At 36.1% G+C, this 21,010-nt stretch overlaps 1 protein-coding gene across 4 annotated transcripts in view; it reads right to left on the reverse strand.

Annotated features, from left to right (window-relative positions):
* LOC138944139 (CCR4-NOT transcription complex subunit 6-like) overlaps positions 1-21,010 on the reverse strand; it is a 383,005-nt gene that overhangs the window by 193,762 nt on the left and 168,233 nt on the right. For 2 of the 4 annotated variants that reach the window (XM_070315054.1, XM_070315048.1), the window contains exon 4: positions 8,083-8,364. The exons of the other annotated variants lie outside the window; for them this stretch is intronic. In XM_070315054.1, the coding sequence (XP_070171155.1) occupies positions 8,123-8,364 (242 nt within the window). In that variant the 3' untranslated portion in view covers positions 8,083-8,122. Of the gene's footprint in view, positions 1-8,082; positions 8,365-21,010 lie in introns of those variants that run through there. 4 annotated transcript variants of the gene reach the window in all.

Below are 21,010 nucleotides of genomic sequence, written 5' to 3' on the forward strand. Positions count from 1 at the left end.
TTCTCGACAGAATTTGTTTTTCTTTTGATATCACAAGAAGAGAGAAAATAACCATTAGAAAATACTAATGTCAATCATATTCCTTTACAGATGAATGATTATAACAGGTGATTCGCGCGCGCGCGCGCGCGCGCCTATTGTTAAAGCTGAGCAAAACCATTAGACACGCTGTTAGCTTACTTAGCAACGGCAACGGTTAGCCAGTGCCGATTACATCGGCTCGATGTACGTGTCTTTTTTCGATCCTATCGGTAGGCCGTAAACTCGACTAGTCAATACAAAACTATTACCATTTTCATAACATATGTTCCTGTGTCTGCGATGTTGTAATAAGTATATGTACCATTTAGTTAATAAATCCATCCTTCAATGATTAAATATGATTTACGGAATAAAATGACACGGGGATTTACTCTATTTTTAATATCTTTATATTAAAGAAGAATTCTGTTTGTGTAGAAAAAAATTTCACTGATTTAACATATAAAAATTGTTTCGTTGTATTATAAAATTGCTATTATTTTGTTAACTAGTTAACAAAATAATGTTATTGCTATTAATGATGCAATTGAAATAAAATTGCCACAAAAAAATTATAAACATTATGTAATCGCCGTACTAATAATATCAATACGATATGACTACTAACAATACAAGTAGAATTAGCGCTAATTGCACAAGCAACACAAGACTACGGCAAGTTTGCAAGTTTCTCACAGGCAAACCTAATGCTTGACTTGCGTTGATATAACATCAGTTTCCCGTCTTCAGACAACAACGACCATAACTTATTATCGCATTTTGCGGTCTGTAACAACACACAGAGTCGAGAATTTGTGGAGGGAAGGAGGTTTCCTTACGCTTGTCGGTATCGGTCTTGATACACGCAAATTTGTTGAGCATGTCGCGGTCTTCCGGCAATCAACGTGAATTGTTAATATTAAAACTCAATGCGGAAATATTGTCGCGCGCGGGAAAATTTATCGCGACTTTGATTGGCCATTGGTTAGTTAGCGCGAACCCGGAGACAATAGACGCGAAATTTATTTGCGGTTGCGACCATGTATTGCTTTGAATTTTTATTGTCGTCTCTTATATTCCACGAATAAATTCTCGCGATCATTCCGTCTATTATTCCAATTATGGTATCTTGATTAAAAATAAGACATTTGACTTTTTATATTTTGAAAACAATATGAATAAAATTTTGTAAGCAAGTGGATTAACTTGTGAATAATTAATGCAATAAAATTTCAATCGAAACATTACTCAAAAAAAAATTTTTTTTTAACGGAACTTTTTTTTTCTCTAAACAAAACTTATAAAATTATATATAATTGTATTAATTAATTTCACAGATTCAAGTTAAAAAAGACTATCACTTTTCATATTTATTCCAAATTACTTTTATTTTTGCGAAAATATTCATTTCAAATAAACATTTTTCCTAAATAAATTTTCTGCCATTTTCAGATGTCCTGTCTTCATTCAGCCTAGCGTCCTGCTCCTTGCAGGAGCGTCGCGCTGCAGGTTGCAACTGTTTATAAAATTAATCAGCTCAGATTGACCGAGCCCGTAACTTAAAACACAACGCGTCGTAACGCGAGGAAATGAGGTAAGACAGAGCGTGGTGAGGCCATGAGCGCGATTAGGTAACGTGTTACGTTACTCCCAACCAACGAGTTATAGGTCTCAGTTGGCCAACCTCTTTCGTAAACGTGCTTACACAGACAGAACCTGTCATCGCGCACTACACCGTCATCATAAGGCCGTATATATAAGCATATAAAATTGCAGTGACGTACTTATACAGTTTCCAAAAAACGTTCTCAATATTTCTAAAAAAATTATATCAATACGTGATTCCTATTAACAATAGATATTACAGTTGCAAACGATATCAAAAAACATTCCTTAAAGGAATCTTAACTTTCAAAAAATATCTAATTAAATATAAATATAACAATACATTAGATTTCACAAAATACAATGCTGCCATGATAATATTTTGTATAATCTTGGCAATATATGTAGATAAAAATACAAGAAGATTTTTATAAACTTCTTTATATAAGCAAAGATTATAGAGAGAAGATTTTAAACTTTCCATTTAAATCATTCGATTATTTTCAAAGAGAGGTAATTGAAAAAAATTTTTTTGTATTGTATAATATTTTAATTAAATCCGGGGCGCATTGAAAGCCGAACATGTAGCTGTGAAAGAGATCGGTTGCAGGTTGCAAGTTAGAAGCAAGTCCGTTGCGTCACATCGCGTTTTACAATGCGGTACGCTTTTATGAGAATTATAAATCCCTCAGGCCTTGGGAGTAAATATATATCATGCTGACTATGTACCTTTTCGCCGCGATATTACATCGCATACCACATTCTCGAATTTAAAGTGTTAAATTTTATTTTCATGTCTTTGCCAATCGATCCGCGCTAAAATCTCAATATCGTTACCTAATCGAAACTACATGATATTTATAAAATGGGCGATCAAATTTCTAGAATGTATCAAAAAATATATATATACAACGATACATTTAAACAATATTTTAATATAAAAATAATTTACATTTTTATATGTCAGAGTCTTAATTAATTTTAATACAAAGCAATGAAACTATATGTATGTGTGTATGTATGTATGTATGTGTATATATATATATATATATAATTTTATATAATTTTTTGTAATTTTTTGAAATTTAAAGCACGTCAAAAAATCAGGTACTTCATTAAAGTAGGTTGAATATTTTTTTCTTCCGCATGAACGCGGATTTTTCTCCCTGGTATAGAATTCTCTCGAGTAAACCTGGTATGTTTTTACGAATTCAACTCAAACTCTCTCTATCGACATTTTACTTTGATGTAATCTATCAATTTAATTTATTCTGAGCTCGTACAATGTTACGGCGCAACACGATACAGGACATAACTCGGAAAGATTATCCGAAGATACTCCTCTCAATTGAGATACCGAATTGAGTTTTCTCGAATGACTTCTCGTCGTATAAGTATTACATTTGTATGAGAAAATGACATAAAAGTCGATTACTGCCACGCGGACGTCTTTATGGAGTTACGCAGTGTACAGGTTGTCTCGAAATAAATCAGTCAATTATTAACAACAAATTTTTTACTAATTTATAGTTAAAAAATTCACTATGCGACATTATTAGTTGCAATTTTATGAATTTTAACATTAAATATTCTCATGATCTCAAATACAGATATTTGAAAAATATTGTAAATGTCATTTGAAATCTAAGGTTGAATAAAGCTTCATTATTAATTTGCCTCTAAGGTTAATTAAGAAATATTGACGTTTACAAAAATTCATTTTTCTTATAAAAAGAAACCTTGGCTAATTAAAATACGATTCGTTCTGGAACACTCTGTATAAGGTTTCCTTTCTCTCTCAGGATGTGCAACTGGCGGCCTCATACATTTTCCAAACTCCTCCCTCTGACGCATTTCGGATATTAAGTTTCGAACGTCAATCAGAGCACACCGCCATCGATCGCCATTCTGATGGCGTGACAGCGATGTATTTGGCGCGAGTACGTCGTCAGAAAAATAGATGCGAAATACCGTCAAAATTTCCCCGTTGAGAGCGCATGGAAATATCAAATTTGTAATTTTCACAATTGCTGTTAATGGAACAATATTTTGCGCAAAGTATATTGTCTCGCAGAACTATACAATTTATAGATAACTTAGAGACTTTATATTTTTATTTTAATATTTAAACAATATCTTGGAAGAACATTTTTTATGCTAAACAAATAATTTTTTTTTAATTCTCGATTGCTATATTGAATTTATGGCTTCCAATTCGAAAATTCGCATTTGAAAATTAAACTCATTGTTAGCGTAAAAAAAATCTCTTGAAATAGTTTTCACATAAATATAATAACACCGTCACAAAAGGCATTTTTGGTATAAAGAAATTTCTCGTAATATTAAAATAAAAATTGAAAATGTAAATTATATTTGCATAAATAGATCTTCAAATTTGTTTTCATAATTCTTCTCTATTTTATAATCGGTATATTTAGCAAAAATTATATTAAAAATCTGACATCATCTATTTATTAGAAATATTGTAGAAAGTGAAAAATAGAGAATGAGGAAGAGACGCGTGTAATCGATCCAATTTTAAATTATTGTGTACGTAAATGTATGTAATACAGCGAGAAAGCGTGAGGATTTTATGGATCAACGGCTTTGTAATTGAACGACCGATAGATCCTAGCGATTTACGAAGCCGGCAATCCGCGGATCCATCTGGCAATTTATGAGGCTAACAGTCTAACAAATTTAACGGGTCTATCGATCCATAAATCCCGAGGATGCGAGACCCCTCTACCGTTACACGTGTACTTTCGGTGTTTATGCTCGACCGTTTCGCATGGCTAAACACGCGTCACTTTTTACTCCTCAAGATAAAAACTTACACGTGAGATTAAATCATCGCGAGATTCTCAACAGCACAAATCTGCAAGTCATATTTTACTCTTAACGCCGAAATATCGTCGTTAATATTATGAAAAATGTCAGTGGAGCTTTACAAAAATAATTTTTGCTATATTTGATTATCGCGCAGTGCGCTCCATAAATGAACGAAACTAGGGCGGGTGTATGTGCGATTGGATCTGTAAAACAATCGCTGATGCGATTCCCGTGGACAGATAGTTGTTATTTCAGGTAGATAAATATGAGATAGAGAGAGAGAGAGAGAGAGAGAGAGAGAGAGAGAGAGAGAGAATGAGAGAAAGGAAAATAGAGTTTTTATTCCATGTAATGATATGTAACTATTTACACGAGTTTACAGGGATTTACGCGTCGCGGGACATACGATACTTCTTCACGATAATCGTCATAGCATATGTTTTCCCCCACGTCGCAGTGATAAATGATTCGTATAAATCGTGACTTAAGTGGATGCGTTCGATTGCTCGATTGATACTTCAAACGATCATTTCGCCGACAAGTGATTAGCGGATCTTCGTAATGATTGGCTAGCTGTTCACCTAATCGACTGTCAAGTGTGATAGAAGTCAAGGGTTTCTTATATGGAATGTTAATGGCTATATTTGAGATTGCTAATATAATATAGAGTAAAAAAAGTTTGAATGTGATTTCGATAATAAAATTTAAAGATTAGATCATAAAATGTAATACATATATAAATGTGTATAATTATAAGTTAACTAGAAATTAATTAAAAAAATTTATTTTAACATTATTCTGTAATATAAAGAATTAATATACGGATAATTTCATATCGCTGTAGACGAGAGAACGTAATCTTCTTTCTGCGAAAAAATTTCGGCCACCGTCGTTATTCCATCTTCGCGTCACTTTTATTGCCTGATTTATGCAGGCGACAATGTAGGAAGAAAGGCAAGGTCGCGATGCGATGAAACTGCCGCGGCCACGTGGGCGTGTTAAACACGCGCGAATATATTCACCACCCTCGGTGCTAACTCCGACTCCGCGCTCTCGGTTCCAAGTCTCGGCTGCGAGAACTCGAGAAAATCTCAGAAATGTGACCTTTCGCGCGCACGAGACTCTCCAACTCTCTCTTTCTCTTGACGGCGACCTAACACCGAGAGAGTTCGCGCGAGCGCGGTTTCTCACGCCTGCCCACGCATACGGAGAGATTGATGAAGCAGTCACACTTGTTGCACGTGACTACTTCTCTCTCCCCTCTCCCTTTTTTTTCTCTATTTCTATCCCTATCTCACTCACTTACATTCTTCCCCTCTCTTGAGTAAACACCTCGTATAATCAGCACCCCGAGGAGAAGTATTTCGAGCGCATCTCGACTGTAGAAATTAACGAGCGCGTCCGTCGGCACAGCTAGCATAATCGATCTCGATCGAAGATTGATCAAGCAGACGAGTCAATCTGGCGAATATTTTAAGTTACGCGACGAGAAATTTCTCGCTGATTTCCACCTGTTGAGAATTACGCTCGAATAAGCGCGGAATGATATGCGCTAAAATAATCTTTATACTTCAAATATTTTCTCTTTATATATATGTATGTGCTTAATAATTTTATCAAGAGACACGGCAGTCTCTCTTGCGTCAAGTCACGCGAACATAAGTTTTTATTAATTGACAATTAATTGGCAATTTTTTAATATCAATTTTTTTAGAAAATTAAAGCTACTAGTTTGTACAACAGTGTTTGTGTAGTTTGTATAAAATAACACTATATTACACATATGAATTTTTTATATTAAGCGCGTGCATATTTGGCGCCTTTTTCATTTAAAAAAAAAAAATAAAAATAATAATAATAATATACTTTACACTTTAAATATTATCTCTAAATGAAAAAAAAATTTGTATGATTTAATTAAGAGCTTGCTAGTAGAATTTTTTTTAAATAAATATATTATATGAAAAAACGAAATTGTGATTGAAAAATGTTTGGTAAATGTTTGAATTAATTAAAACCTCACGAATCGTTTTCATTTTTACATATATTGTAAAAGGTACATTCCTAAGTAATACACGCTTTGAATTTTGTGCCGCTCTCTTCTGATTCCAGAGATAGGCGATTTTAAAGTATCATAATTTTCGAATTTACTTGTATCATCTTTTCGTTATATTCTACTCTTGTGTGTTTATATTTTTGAATCAGAAATAGATTTGCGTTAGGTTCCGAAAGTGGAGCCCATCCGTAGGGGGAGCGGAACCCACTTCGTCCACGCATATATTGTACTTTCCCATCCATATAATTGTGGAACGGAGTGGATCTCGCTTCGCGTTGTAAAGTGCTTGTGCAAACTGTTAACGAATCACGAGAAATAGGTGAAATACATTATTGACAAAATATCCATGACCGTGTACCTATCCCGTAAATGTAAACAAACACTTCTTCGTCTGCTCTACAACAACAAATACAATGTATACAAACTTTCTTTTTTTCCAATATTACTTTATAATACTCGAGAAAAAACATTAAAACTGTGAAACTTCAAAATCGCATATCTCTGGAACCGGAAGAGAACGACACAAAATTCAAAGCGTGTATTACTTAAAAATGTACCCTCTACAATATATGTAAAAATGAGAACGATCCGTGAGATATAAGTTAATCGGAACATTTACTAAATGTTTATATGTGTAGCGCGTACAAATTCTACAAGATGTGCTTGATTTTTTTTTTTTTTTTGTTGAGAGAGAGAGAGATAGAATTCTTTTTATCATATTATATTTTTTATTATATTCTCGTTTTATGATTATCGATACATCTACGATTGAGAAATATAATCAATATTATAGCAAAAAAGAACTTTATTAATTTCAATCCTATTTAGATACACGTATATAAACGTGAAAAAAATAGAGGATAAAAATAGAGAATGAAAATATCGACTAGATAGACTACTCTGACTTGTGTATGCGCAAATCGATAATTTAACTATAATTACTCGATGTCGAAGTGTACAAGCGTCGATTACGCAACATTAACTCATTTATCGATCCAACAGATAGGTTGGAGCGATCGTTCCCACATTCCCTATCAAACCGTCTCGTCGTAAAGTCAAATCACTTTCGCGCGTAAACGCCATCGATCACGCAGCGGTGCGATCTTCCGCGTTGATCCTTGTGAAAGAAGAAGATGGAGAGGGAAATCGAATTAAGCCACTCAAAGTCGGACAGCTAAGATATATATATATATATCTTTTTTTTTTTTTTTTTTTTTTTTTTTAAGAAGCTAGTTCAGCTTATTAACTCAATAATCTCCGCATTAATATCCGTGAAAGATTAGTTTAATTGGCTCGAGATTGAGGATGCGTGAGTCAAAGTTTTAAGAACGAAATAGAGAAGTCATGATCCTGAACGTGTAATACAGAGATAAAATACAGAGTCCATAATTTCACTTTAAAAAATACTGATTTTACTAAACAAAAATTTCCTTTTTTACAATATAAATCTCTATACTCTTTCAAACAAATTTATTTTTAAATTTCTTTATGCAGCACATGCACTATTAAAAGGAAATGTACTATACAAAATGGACTCAAAATTATAGTCCATACATTCTCAACTAACATAAATGCTGCTATTGCTAGAAATAGACTGAAAGTACTTTGCTACTCTACCAAAATAACGGCTGCCACTGACACTTGAAACCTGCAATGCCGTATGCCATCGATCGCGCGCGTTTGCAATCGATCTCTCGCGAAATCAGTTACATCGTTCTTTGGGCTGCAACCCATCAACGGTAGTGGCGACGATCGCGGTTTATGTACCATCCCTCCTCGAATCCCTTTCGGTCTCGATGCCCCTCGCATCCAATACACCGCATCGGGAATGGGATTGTTCGCGATGCTCACTGAAAATCAAGCGACAATGACTTCACAAGCTAAGAGTTCCATTCGCGCGAAAGAAACATGGAAAAAAAACCAAAAAACTCGAGACTTTACGAACGATCAACACCGAGCAAGAAATGCAAAATCAATTGGAAACGTCGCGACTTGCATCCATCGGTGTTACACACGCTTGTACAATGCTTTTCCAGTAAAATCTAGGAAAGCAAAAAATAATAAAAAATATTTTAGCTGGCAAAAAAAAAATTGCACAGTTTTTACATAAAAGTTTTAGAGAAAAGTGCTAGTTTTATTCATTTTAAATAAAAAATATTTTGCAAACCTTTAGTATGCCCTGAAAATATTTTTAGAGAACATTCGAAAATTTATATATTTTCAAGCTTTATGATCAATCTGAAATTGATGTTTTCTTTGATAAATCAACAGAATTTCCGAACACTCTGTAGAAAAGCAAATAAAAGCGCCGTTTATTTTTGGTTTAGAAAATAGTGAATAAATAGCTGATCCCTTTGTTATTTTTGCATGTGCAATAGTCTGGTGAAAAAGTAAGATTTAAAAAAACACGAACACAAGCTGGTCAAAGCGAAAACATGTAAAGCGTAAAGCTCGATATATGCCCGGTTACACGCTATACGTCATAGTCGATTGAAACTGTCGTTGTACATATATCGGCACATAGGAACATTACTCATCTCCGTGTAATGTCTTATCGATTTCCTTTCTATCGAAGACGCCGCGGCAATGCATGAGACGCGTGGATGTAAATTATTCAGGACCGGCGATTTTGAATTTACGAGAGGCCCGTGTGTTAAATATTAATATCCCGCGACCGGGGACAAGAAAACGCGATATAGAATAAGTAATATCGAATATGTAACGATTGGCGGAAATAAAAGAAACATTTCAGTTTAGTTGAGAGACAAGCTGTAAATTTTAGAGACTCAATCTACGCTGTTGAGAATTCATTTCTCGACATCAAAATATTGCATATAATTTATTATCGATTAGTCTATTTGTGTCAATTCAAGCTGCACGTCTAACTAAAAAGAAAGGCTGATGCGTGAAAATACGTATAATAATCTATTACCGATGTATAATCCGATGGTTTTATAAACGGCCGCGCGAAATATTGACTTTGAAAATTATGATCCTCATCCTCTCTCTTTCTCTTTCTCTCGTCGCTCTTTTCTCCTATTATATTAATAAGGGAAGATGTGGTGTATATGCATATATTACGACCAGCGAGCGATCAGCGCGCGTGAGCTGCAAGTATGTCTGCATGGACGCTCTTGTAAACATGGACGACCATGCATAAGAGAGGGACTTTCACTGCACATTATTAGATACGCGTCGGAATGCGACTACCGTAAATCGCGACTGTGCAATAGTGCCGTAAGTTGCACCGTAAGTATCTCAGCTGTGTCATTTCCTTCGTCCCGAAATTGTGTATTTATTTCGCATTCGCGAAATATAAGAATTAATGTAAAAACTAATCAATTCTAATTTTTATTTAAAGATATATATACTTTTGTATATATCAAATTATATATATATATATATATATATACATATTTTTTTTTAATAAATATAATATTTTTCAACTTTATATTGTAAAAAGTAACAAAAAAATATTAGAGAAAGACTTCATACCGCGTATAACGCGTAACACTATTTAAAAAGATAGATGAAAGTAGGGAAAAAAAAGAATTATACGAAAATCGATTCGTGCAAGCAGGACTTGAGGGTGCTATCGATCGAGAAAAAGAGCAGGGCGATGTTTATTCGGGCCAAATTTTCTCGTGCACGCTGTAACAGAACGCGGCTTATGTCAAAAGACGGAAAAACGGATACGATACTGTCGGGTGGTGCATCCTGTAAGATGCAGTGACGCGATGCGCTTTGCAGACTTTCGTCCCTTTGAGAACGGCAGTCCTCGGATTTATCCATACGCGGATAAGTCGTCTTACGGCCCGAAGAGCGGATATCGTCGCATGAAAGATCAGCGCCGGGATATTGCGCATACAGAGAACCGACTGGATGTCGTCTGGCTCAGAGAAAGCCCAACTCGACATCGGTCGGCAAAATATCGATATATGTATGTATGTATGTCGAAGCGTTCTCTCTCGGGGTGAACAATTCCCTAAGATATATTATAATAATATCATTTGCTCTCGCAAATAAAAATGCATGCGAACGAGTCGCGTGGTTACTTGAAGATGGGCCGACTTTAGTCGCGAGTTCTGAAATAAATATTTCATTGAGATCGATTCGGAAAGTTGATGATAGTCACAGCGATGAGAGATAAATAGAATTATTTTTGCATTTGAGTAATGAAACGAATCAACCAAAAAACTATCAATTTCGTTAAATTTATGATTCTGGAACTTTACAGATTTTTCTGTAAAACTAAGTCTTTATAGATAAAAATTCATCTACTTTTTGAGCTCGTATCTTTAATAATTTTCTTCGCATTTATTTTCATAAAGAAATTGATGAAATATTAGTTTTTTTTTTATTTAATAATTAAAATTTCTATATGTATGTAAATAAATTCAATTATACATAGTCAAACCATAAAAAAGAAGAGCGCTGGTTAATAGCATGCTCAATGAGAAATAATCCGCTTATCTGAAAAGGATTCCAACTTAACGTTAAAACGTTATTTCGTTTAATGATACATAATATGGCGATAAAAATTATAAGATTATAAATGCAAAAGTAATAAAAATGAACGCTTAACAGCTCGTTACAAGTATTAAATGCGAGAATAATGAAATTCTCCTGTCGCGTGTATTCGTAACGCTATTACCTGCAAAGTTATGTATCCTGTGCAAAATGGAGTGACATTTATATTGCTTGCTAGCAAATTCTTGCTCTATTTAATGCAATCCCGAAGCGGAAAACAATAAAAATAAAAAGATTCTTGCGTGCGTTCGAGAATATACACTCATGCACACGTATATACAGTTACATTCCATCGAGTGACAAGTAGTCAACAATCAAATTAATGCTGATTATCAGCATCGATTAACGCTCGTGTAATTGACAGTGATAAACCGACCTGGAGATATAATTTCCTGATTTATTAATTACACGCATCGACGCATCGCGAAATTATTATCATCGCGTAACCATCGCCAAACATATCGACAAAATATTTGTCAATAAGTTTCAATTAACGGAAAGGGTACTTAAATTCTTAAGCTTGCGTGAGATTGCTAATGGAATGAAAAAACTAGAGATAAATTTTCCAATCCGTTTTCTGAAACTATCTGTGAATAAATTAGCAAGATTATTTTATGGATCGGAAATTAACAGACATCTTTACAAAATGGACACATACGGATTATAAATATTTTTTGTCTGCATCAAGCCGTGCCCATATTTCGTCATCGTTGATATTACAATGCAATCTCGCCTTATTCATTTTTAAACATAGCGGATAAAAATGTAAATCGTTGTTCGATCGGATAGTTCTGAGAGTGTTGCCGACAACGTAACGTAATGTAACCAGGAACTGCAAAGTGACGCAAATGTATACATACATTCGTGATTTAATCTAGATATGCCGGAAGGGCATTTACATTTCATGAGACGTCGGCTTAACGTCCTTAGAACGGTGATAATATGGCGCATCTCAGTTACCGCTCTCTCTCTCTCTCTCTCTCTCTCTCTCTTTCTCTCTCTCTCATCGAAATTCAAGACGCTCATCACGATCGGGCTCGCACACTTAAAGATAAGATAACGCCGCCAGGTAAGCCGTCCGAATCGCGTCTGCTTATGGAATGACTCCTCATAATGCAGATATATCCCGCGAATGTAACAGGTTAGATGAAAACGACGTGATAACAGCCACCCTGAGTCTTTTCAGATGATTTTCAGGCATTGTAAATAAGAAAAATATCCTAATATCTTAGAATTATAATAACTTGAATTTCAGGCTTATTACTAATAATATCTAATATCGATGCTATGAAGAAAAGTCAAAGATATATCTAAAGAAAAAATCATTTTTATTATTATAATAAATTTAAGAAAATATGTTTTTAAAATTTTATCTAAAGTTTATAAGAAAGTAATATTCAAGATTAAATTATATTGTACTTTGTATTTAATATTTAATTCTCGTTACACTAGTTGTGTGAATCATTTTATATACCCACGGAAAGAGAAGAAACACGAGAAAAATAAATATTTTTAAGGCGCACGTATATCTTTTAACAGAGAACGGAGTAAGATGACAGTTCAGGAAGCCGTAACTCAGAATTCGAGCGCGCCACAACTGTAGCTAATGAAATAGCACATAATAGCAGATAAGACTCCTCTGCGGAACGCGAAGATGACTATGGCATGCTTCTTCTTCTTACTTACGCGAAGTCGCCATAAATCTCCCGTACGGTACGAGGAATTCGCTCGAAGATAACTAAAGATCGCGAGCATGCAGCTGCAGCTCGATAAATACAAGAGGATGAGGGAACAGGCAAGACGAAAGGGGAGTGAGTAGGTCGAGGAGAAAGCAAGCAGATACGTGATTCAGGAGAGCGGAAAAGAACAGAGGAGAGGGAGGAACAAAGAAGGGAGAAAGAGGAAGAGAGAAGAGAGAGAGAAGTTGGTTAAAAGCGACTCTCCGTTCTCTTCGTGAGTCGTTAAGACAAAAGGTCGTTACAGGGCTGCTTCTACCCTCGTCTCCGCCCCGCCCTCTTCTGTTCCGGATATATGTCACTCGCTAAACGAGTAATTAGTAATTGCGCGAGGGATCGCTAGGAAAGTCACTCTCCTCGGGCTTCTCTCCTTTCTCCGGATACATACATGCGCGCGTGTGTGTGTGTGTGTGTAGATGAACATCGGTATGTGTACTCTCTCGCCGTCGTGCAAACAAGCAATGATAGGTACCGGGATATTTTCTACCCCTTCGAAAAAGACGTCGAGGACGAAGGAATTTCCCGGAGGATTGTGGCCGACTGCTGCTGCTGCTGCTGCTGCTACTGACAAAGTCGATTCCGGGGACGTCGCGCTCGCGCGCGGCGAATCAATATTTGAACTCGCTATGTAAATCGCAGGATACCTCCGGCTACCGGGAGCACGCCGGAAGACCCGAGGAGTCGGATTGAAACGTTCCGTTAAACTTTCCACGGAAAGCAGTGCAGGCGAGCGTCATTGTGTACGTCGGAGAGAACTTATTTGGTTTGGCCAAATTCGATTGTGTGAGAATTCTCGAAGTTAAGAATAGAGATGTAAAGGGACGTGTGCAGAAGAGATATATATTGTATTTGGCGAAAAATTGAAACACGTTAATAATTTGAAATTCGTCAAGTCTATATATGTATCTTGTAATTGTGATTGCTGATTCGATATCTTTCTTATTTTACGAAGCCATTGAAAGGAAGAGGCTGAGGACCCAAGTGCCTCGTGGAAGGGCCGGGGAGCTCGTTGAAGAACTTCCGAGGACGATTCTTCGCGAAGACTTACTTCTTAAGAACCGTTCGCGTTTTGATTGCACAATCGATTCGAGCCCGGGTTTTAAGCGGCGCAAAGAAGAAGTCGTTGAACGACGACTCGCTCGTCTTTTTTTCTTTTTCCTTTGTTTTTTGTTGTCTTTTCGAAATGTCTCCGTTCGCTCTCGAGAATCGCCGCTCTGACAACGATCGATCGTACGATTTCGTAGATCAATGCAGAATAGCCGCTTTTGCGACGAGAGAACTCCTCGAGACAACGACGACAGGAAACTTTAAATATCGCGTCCTGTTCCTTAAATCTTCCGTTGAAAAAGATTGAATTCCGTCCTTCTGCCCATTCGCTACTCACTCTTGACGATCGCAAGTCGGTGCCTCTTCTCTAAAAGCCAATCTTTGGTTCTTGTGCTGACTCTTGAATATGCGACGGAGATTACTTTTCAAACGTTACAAAAAGATTCTATTTGAGAAAGCAGATTTTTCTAGAGAATTGTTCGTTGTTTTCAACAGTCTTTTATTGTAGTATAATTTTAACTTTACAAGAATCGAATTTCTTATAATAATGGCAAAAATATCTTTGTATTTTTACAAAAATATTATATATATATATATATATATATATATATATATATATATGTAAGACATATATTAATAACTTTGACAAACATTAAATAAAACAAGTATGCAAAGAATTGTTAATTATATTTATAAATATTTGATATACACACACAGAGATGTAATATTTCTTTTTCTATAAAATAATATATTCATCAATGTATAGTATATTTCATCAACTATTGTATCAGGTGCTGTTCAAACTAGTACTGCATTATTCAAATTGCCTCCGAGTTCAAGGAAACGGTAATATGATTAAATGTTTATTCCGAACAATTTATGTTTTCTTCGTAATTAAATTTCCACAATACGTTATGCTACCTTTTTGCAATGTTATTACGTTCTTATCGGCACATTTACTCGCTTATATCGGCATATTTGCGCGTTTGCGCTTTTAGAAAGAAATAACGCTCACGGCTACGCGACGTTAATGATGTCCCGTGCATCACCTTTAGCATCGTTTCATCTCTCATCATCGTTTCCCGTTATATACTTCATCAAGTGAAACATCCGAGCTTATCACTTGCATGCGCGCGTGCGCGAAAAACGATAAACATATCGTTCGCAATATTAGACGAGCGTAATCAAGTAATATCGATATAGGTGCGTCCCATCATCCGTGAAGTATCCGCACGTATGTCTATGTGTATAACGAGACACCGAAGAAGAATATTAATCATTCTCGCATACATGTACGTGTACACATAAAGTAGTTGGCGTATTTTGCGAATGCGATACATTGCGGGCAATAATCCGTTTATAAAGCAATGGTGAATTATGTACACGCGACGAAATTATGTTAAAATGGATTATTGTTGAAATGTAAAACCGTTTATCCTATGAGAGAGAGAGAGAGAGAGAACAATGCAGTAACAGGATGAATCGCCGATAAAATGCAGCCTGACTCTAATCGAACAATTTCAGGATCCATTTCAATAGAGGAGCTAAAAGTGAAATATCTCTCATTTTATTTATATCACTAAACGCAAAAAAGCTTGAAGTTGAACTCAAATCTTCATCTAAATGTTCATTTTGCAATTAATTTTTTTTTTAGATTTATTAATATCGTAAGATTAGATTAGTATTATATATATATATATTAATATTTAATAATTCACAAGTTTTTTTATGATTTCTATTACTGCTTTTCATATATGAGAAGTCATTCAGAACCGGCACTATGTCACGGCTGCGAAATACGCACGTAAAACGTAAATATCTTACAGTTTTATTAATGGTTTAATGAGAAAGCACGTTCCTCTTCCCTATTCCCTCGGTATGCGGCAAAGTAAGCCGCAGTAAGCTGGATTATGTCGAAAATAACAATGTTGGAGAGAGTATGCGTACGTAAACGAGAGATAGAGAGAAAAAGAGAGAGAGAGAGAGAAAGAGAGAGAGGCCGTCTCGTCTCCCTGGAGAGATGACGAGCATTTCCGCCACCTCGTATCCTGTCGAGCTATTAAAAAATGGACGATGTCGCGCGACGATATAACGCGTGGCAGCGAATTACGTTACGGAAAAGCCTACGTGACAGCAGGCCGCTATAGCGTCGGGCAAAAACCCGACTTTTTATTACACACTGAAAGAGAACTCCGGCTCTCTTTCGCGTTTGCCATCGATCGATCGATGCATGCGCGCGACGTTAATTTTTGACAAGTGTCGCGGCGAATTCTACTCGGTCCCGATGTCTCGTTGAAGGCACTATCGATTTCGAAGGAGGCTCGATCCGAAATTGCAGCTGCGCCGGGATTTTTATACGACGAAATGTCCAGCGCAATCAATTTTCGATCGCGAGTCGAAACGGTGAAGTTTTCACGAGAGATTCCGGTATAAATTTGTATCGTTTTTTTTTCCCCCTTTTTTCTTTTTCATCGCACACAGTATCGCAGTTGCCACTACACAAAGTTTGGCGCTCTCGTTCAACTTCCAATCTTTCAATTCTCGAGTCTTTATTTTCTACTTTGAATGACTAACTGCCAATTATTGTCGAGTTGTTTTTATTTTTTACTTGAACTGAAAATGATTTATTTTCTAACAATTTTCTTTATATATTCTCGCTCTCTATAAAATGTTATCTTTATTACAAAATTTATAATTTATTGTATAAAAATTTATATAATTTTTTTATATTATAGAATAGATGTGCTTTTTATAAAACTCCATAAACATTATACTTTGCGACACAGAAGCGTGCACTTCGCTCATTTTCCAACTTTCACTTTTCTCTCTCTCTCTCTCTCTCTCTATCTTTACTTTCTATTCTATATAACAATTTCCCTTCTCTATACAATTTCCCTCTTCTGTATAGGAGAACGAGTTTTGTTGGAAGACTCTCTGGCAGGTACAGTTATACGTTGGAATAAGATAACTCCATTTGCCATATAGCGTTATAAAGTATAACAGCCAACATAGCATGCATCGAAATGGCATTCGTTCTCATCGTTAAAGAATGGCACGGGGTCGATAAAGACAACGACGAACGGTATTTGCATTTACAATTGCCGCGTGCGCTACCGCGTTTATCCACATCCTCGTCCGCTTGTACATTCGCTACTGAGAAATCGATCGAAATCAAGGGAAAAAGAGAAAAAGAAAATACATTTTCACATTTATATCAAACATCGCACTAGCAGATATTATTCGGGTCACCGTTATTACTTTTTCGAATCGCAAACAACGTGTAATACACGTTATTGTATCTACGCGTGATGCGTTTCATTCTGAAAATTTTATTCTTATCTAAGGAAGGATAGAAGGCATTTGGTGGCGACGTGTCGAAAGTGTATATACATATACTAGGGAAGAGAAAGCGCTCTTGATGCGACTTGATAATACAGTAAAAAAAAGAAGTTACATGCCGATCACGACGCGATATCGCTTGGGGCCGCGAAAATAAATAAGAGAATACTTTTCTAAACCGCGCGCGAATTAATTACTTACTTATTCACCGACGTTGTCGTCTTCCCCCCAAAAAAAGACAACGCGAAAAGAAATGTACATCGCGATATGCTATGTACGGTTATTCGCGAAAGATATTTCGACGAATTATTGAGGCAATAACGGAGATCGGGCCCTCTCTTTCTCTACGATATTCCGATGGATGGCGAATTAATGGAGATCGAGACTAGGAAGTCTTGTTTACGAGCGAGTTTACAGTTCATCGGAGCATAAATATAAAGGAAGAAAGGGGAGGAGAGAGGAGAAACGCTTGTTAGAAAATGTGAAGTATATTCCATACAATAACATCGATTATTCGTTGTAAAAATGTTTAAATATCATATCACTGTATGCGATGCAAATAATTGTATATAAAATGTAAAAATTAGAATTTAAAACGATTTTCTCTTTATTTATCAGTTTTATGCAATCTGGAAATCGTGCCTCGCTAAATTCGTCACTGGTTATAACAGAAATCCAAAGGTATATATGCAGGGTATCTGATATTGACCGTATCACCTGTCATGTAATGGTAAAGGACTTTTCTCTTCGGTTTCACTTGTTTTACCTGTACACGAGAGGTCATACGATCAATATCAGATTCCCTGTATATGTATATATAGATAATATTGCAGAGAAGAAAAATATAGATATGGTGCAATTCTCCCATGGCAAAAAGTACTTTACGGAGGAAATCGCGCGTGCATAAACTCGCGAATAATTAGCGGTGTTCATTTTCGTCCATTTTATTTTATATGAAATATGCAAAGAGTGTCGAATGAATCCACGAGAAGTGTAAAGCATCGTTTACGCGAACAACTTACCGAACGTAGTCTGCTGAAAGCTTGATTGATGAATCAAGAAAAGAGAATGGCGGAGACTTCTCTCTCTCTCTCTCGAGAGAGAGAGAGATACAATCTATTTCGAAAGTAACGAGAGATGTACTGCGATTTGAATAATGCAATATCAATTTCGATCGCTCGATAAACATCAGATATTTATTACGAATTGCCCGTGGTTATTTATAAATTACTGTATTATTCAGTGAAAATCATTAGCTCATCAGTGGATAAAAGATTGCACCGCTCAGGATATCGCTAATGTATTTATATCGATCATAAAATTAAATGTACTCGTACAACGTGAAAGAAAATTAAAATCATCAAAGGGAACGGCATAATATGAATAATGGAAAAGAATTTGCGCGTGTTTGGGGATAATCCAAACATACATATATGCAAAAGACATAAAAAGAGAATAATTAATCATTTGTACAAATAAAATGAAGGTATTACATGACGTAAAAGAAAAAAAAAAAAAATCAGATCGTCAAACAGACTGTGGGTAAAATGAGTGACAAAAAAATTCGTGCATATTTGAGGAAAACTCGCTTATTACGTTTGCGAGAGATGACAAGAATGGTAAAAAGGGGACGACGGTGCGCGACCGGTAATTTCAATGCAAACTCCGCACAGAAGGGAAAGAATGGATAGAAGCGGCAAGGATGAGGCAGGGACCGCGCGCGCGCGCGCTCTTAATGCGAAAAGTTTAATGATATTAATGAAAGTGGCTATATAGCGGTAGGCGTGCTGCATTTTCAACGCACGCGCGGCTCAACTTTAATAATATCCGCTTCATTTACATTCTCGCGAATACTGGGCGGAGAAGGTCCGGCGCGTACCGAAGACCGCGCGCTAAAACGAGGTCGGTGCGGCCGCGAGGAGATAATTCGAGAGCTACGTTGCGAGAGAGCGATGCTGCGAATCGCTATCTCTTAATTTCTCGAAAGGTCGTGGCTCTGTTCTCTTCCACCGCATCATTTCCGCATTATTGTACATCTGGTATGTCGGGAAGTAACGAGCAGCACGTTTTCTTCGCGCCGTAATTGTAATTCCGGTAAATTACCGTTTCTCGAAGGTGCGTAACGGCGCGAACGATGTCGATGGGAATGCTCTGGATATAGAAAAAATATGCGCCGTTTAAATTCTCGCGATGTCTCTTCACTTTATTATTCTTGTCATCTAATCGTGACTGGATGAAATTAGGGTAAGAAAAGAGGCGTGATTAGATCTAGATACGCGAAGATCTTTAACGGATGCACAAGATTATCAACGTGCGTCGTTTATTCATATAAAAACTCCCGTTTCGCATCCCGCTTTGAATGTCCGTTTCGCGAAATAAGAATGCTGAGCGACGATTAAATTTAATTAACTGTAACAGCTGGTTGGGACTTACCGGCTCGCCGGCATATCCGGTAGCACTCACGGTTAATGGTCGAAGCTTACCTAAAACAGAGAGAAAAGGGAGTAGTGATGATTAATATTATTATTCTTAAATGAGAAAATTGCCAGTTGAAATAAATACTATGGCGCTTCAAAGAAAAAAATCTTTCCCCTTTCTTCTTTAAAAATGCTATCTGAAGTGATACAGTGTTCTAAATATTTTTCAATCTATATAAATATATATATATAATTTATGCTCGTTTTTAATTGCAAATATTTATGCTGTTGTAATTAAACATGTAACAATATGATATTTTTAAGTGTCATTAAATAACTTTAAAATGACTTCGCAAATATTTACACGAATATTTATAATAAAGAATATTATTAAATCCTTACTATAGAAAATTCGAAGAATTAAGGTCAAACATAAAAGTATATTTTTCAGAAAAATAGTCCAGAGCACATATAATATAATTTCTGTATGTTATATAATATTATATATATACACCTATGTGAGAATACACGTATAGTCTCAGATGGCATATATAGAAACCGATCTATTATATTACTTTTCAAAAACTCGAGAGGAAAGGAAATATTATAAGAAGAAATAAGCAGTATTTGCTGAGTCAAACGGAACGATTCCGTCGATATTATAACGCCTTCTCTCAGCTGTTCTCTCTCTCTCTCTCTCTCCCCTCTCCCTCCCTTTCTCTCTCCCCCCGTCTCACTCTTTCTCACTCACTCTTCTCAAATTCTTGAGAAATTTTCGCCGAAAAGAGCATCGTGAAAAGATCATATCCTTATATAGGTATATGCCGGAAAATACCGATCGAGATCGATTAATACGTAAACTTCGTACCGGAAAATTCGTCGTAATCTCTCGCAGTTGAAGCCTTTAATCTCGTTCCAAGAATGATGGAAGATGGTGTGGAGCTGTCACGAATTTGTGACGTCAATATAGATTCCGGTCGCGCGACTGAAGTACCTTAAGTACTTCGGCAACTCGTTTTGGTCACCCTATGAATGACAATAACACCCTCCGATATAAGAGCGAAGGGGAGGAAACGGACGCGCACGACAGGAAGAGTCTCTGCGCGCGAAGGCGATTGTCACCGGGAAAACGACGTCGCTCGTAGTAACATCGATTCCCCTGATCATTCCCCTAAAAATCGCGGAATTTATGGGGCTTCCGTGGGATTTTCAAACGTGTCGAATTTCGAGATAAGCAAATTTTACTGGACTTTGTTTGAAAAATCAGTATTTGTAAGAGCCGTAAAGAATATTATTCCCTTTGCATTATAAATACATTTTCTTATTTTTGTATATTTTTATCATCTCTTATTTTTATTATACTTATAATATAAAATGGTAAATAGCATACTATATACATATATCTATAATGCTGACAATGAGTTAGA

This window comes from Polyergus mexicanus, unplaced genomic scaffold (assembly GCF_030449975.1).
Source record: "Polyergus mexicanus isolate NDT 795.1 unplaced genomic scaffold, iyPolMexi1.0 SCAF_2, whole genome shotgun sequence".
NCBI lineage: Eukaryota > Metazoa > Arthropoda > Insecta > Hymenoptera > Formicidae > Polyergus > Polyergus mexicanus.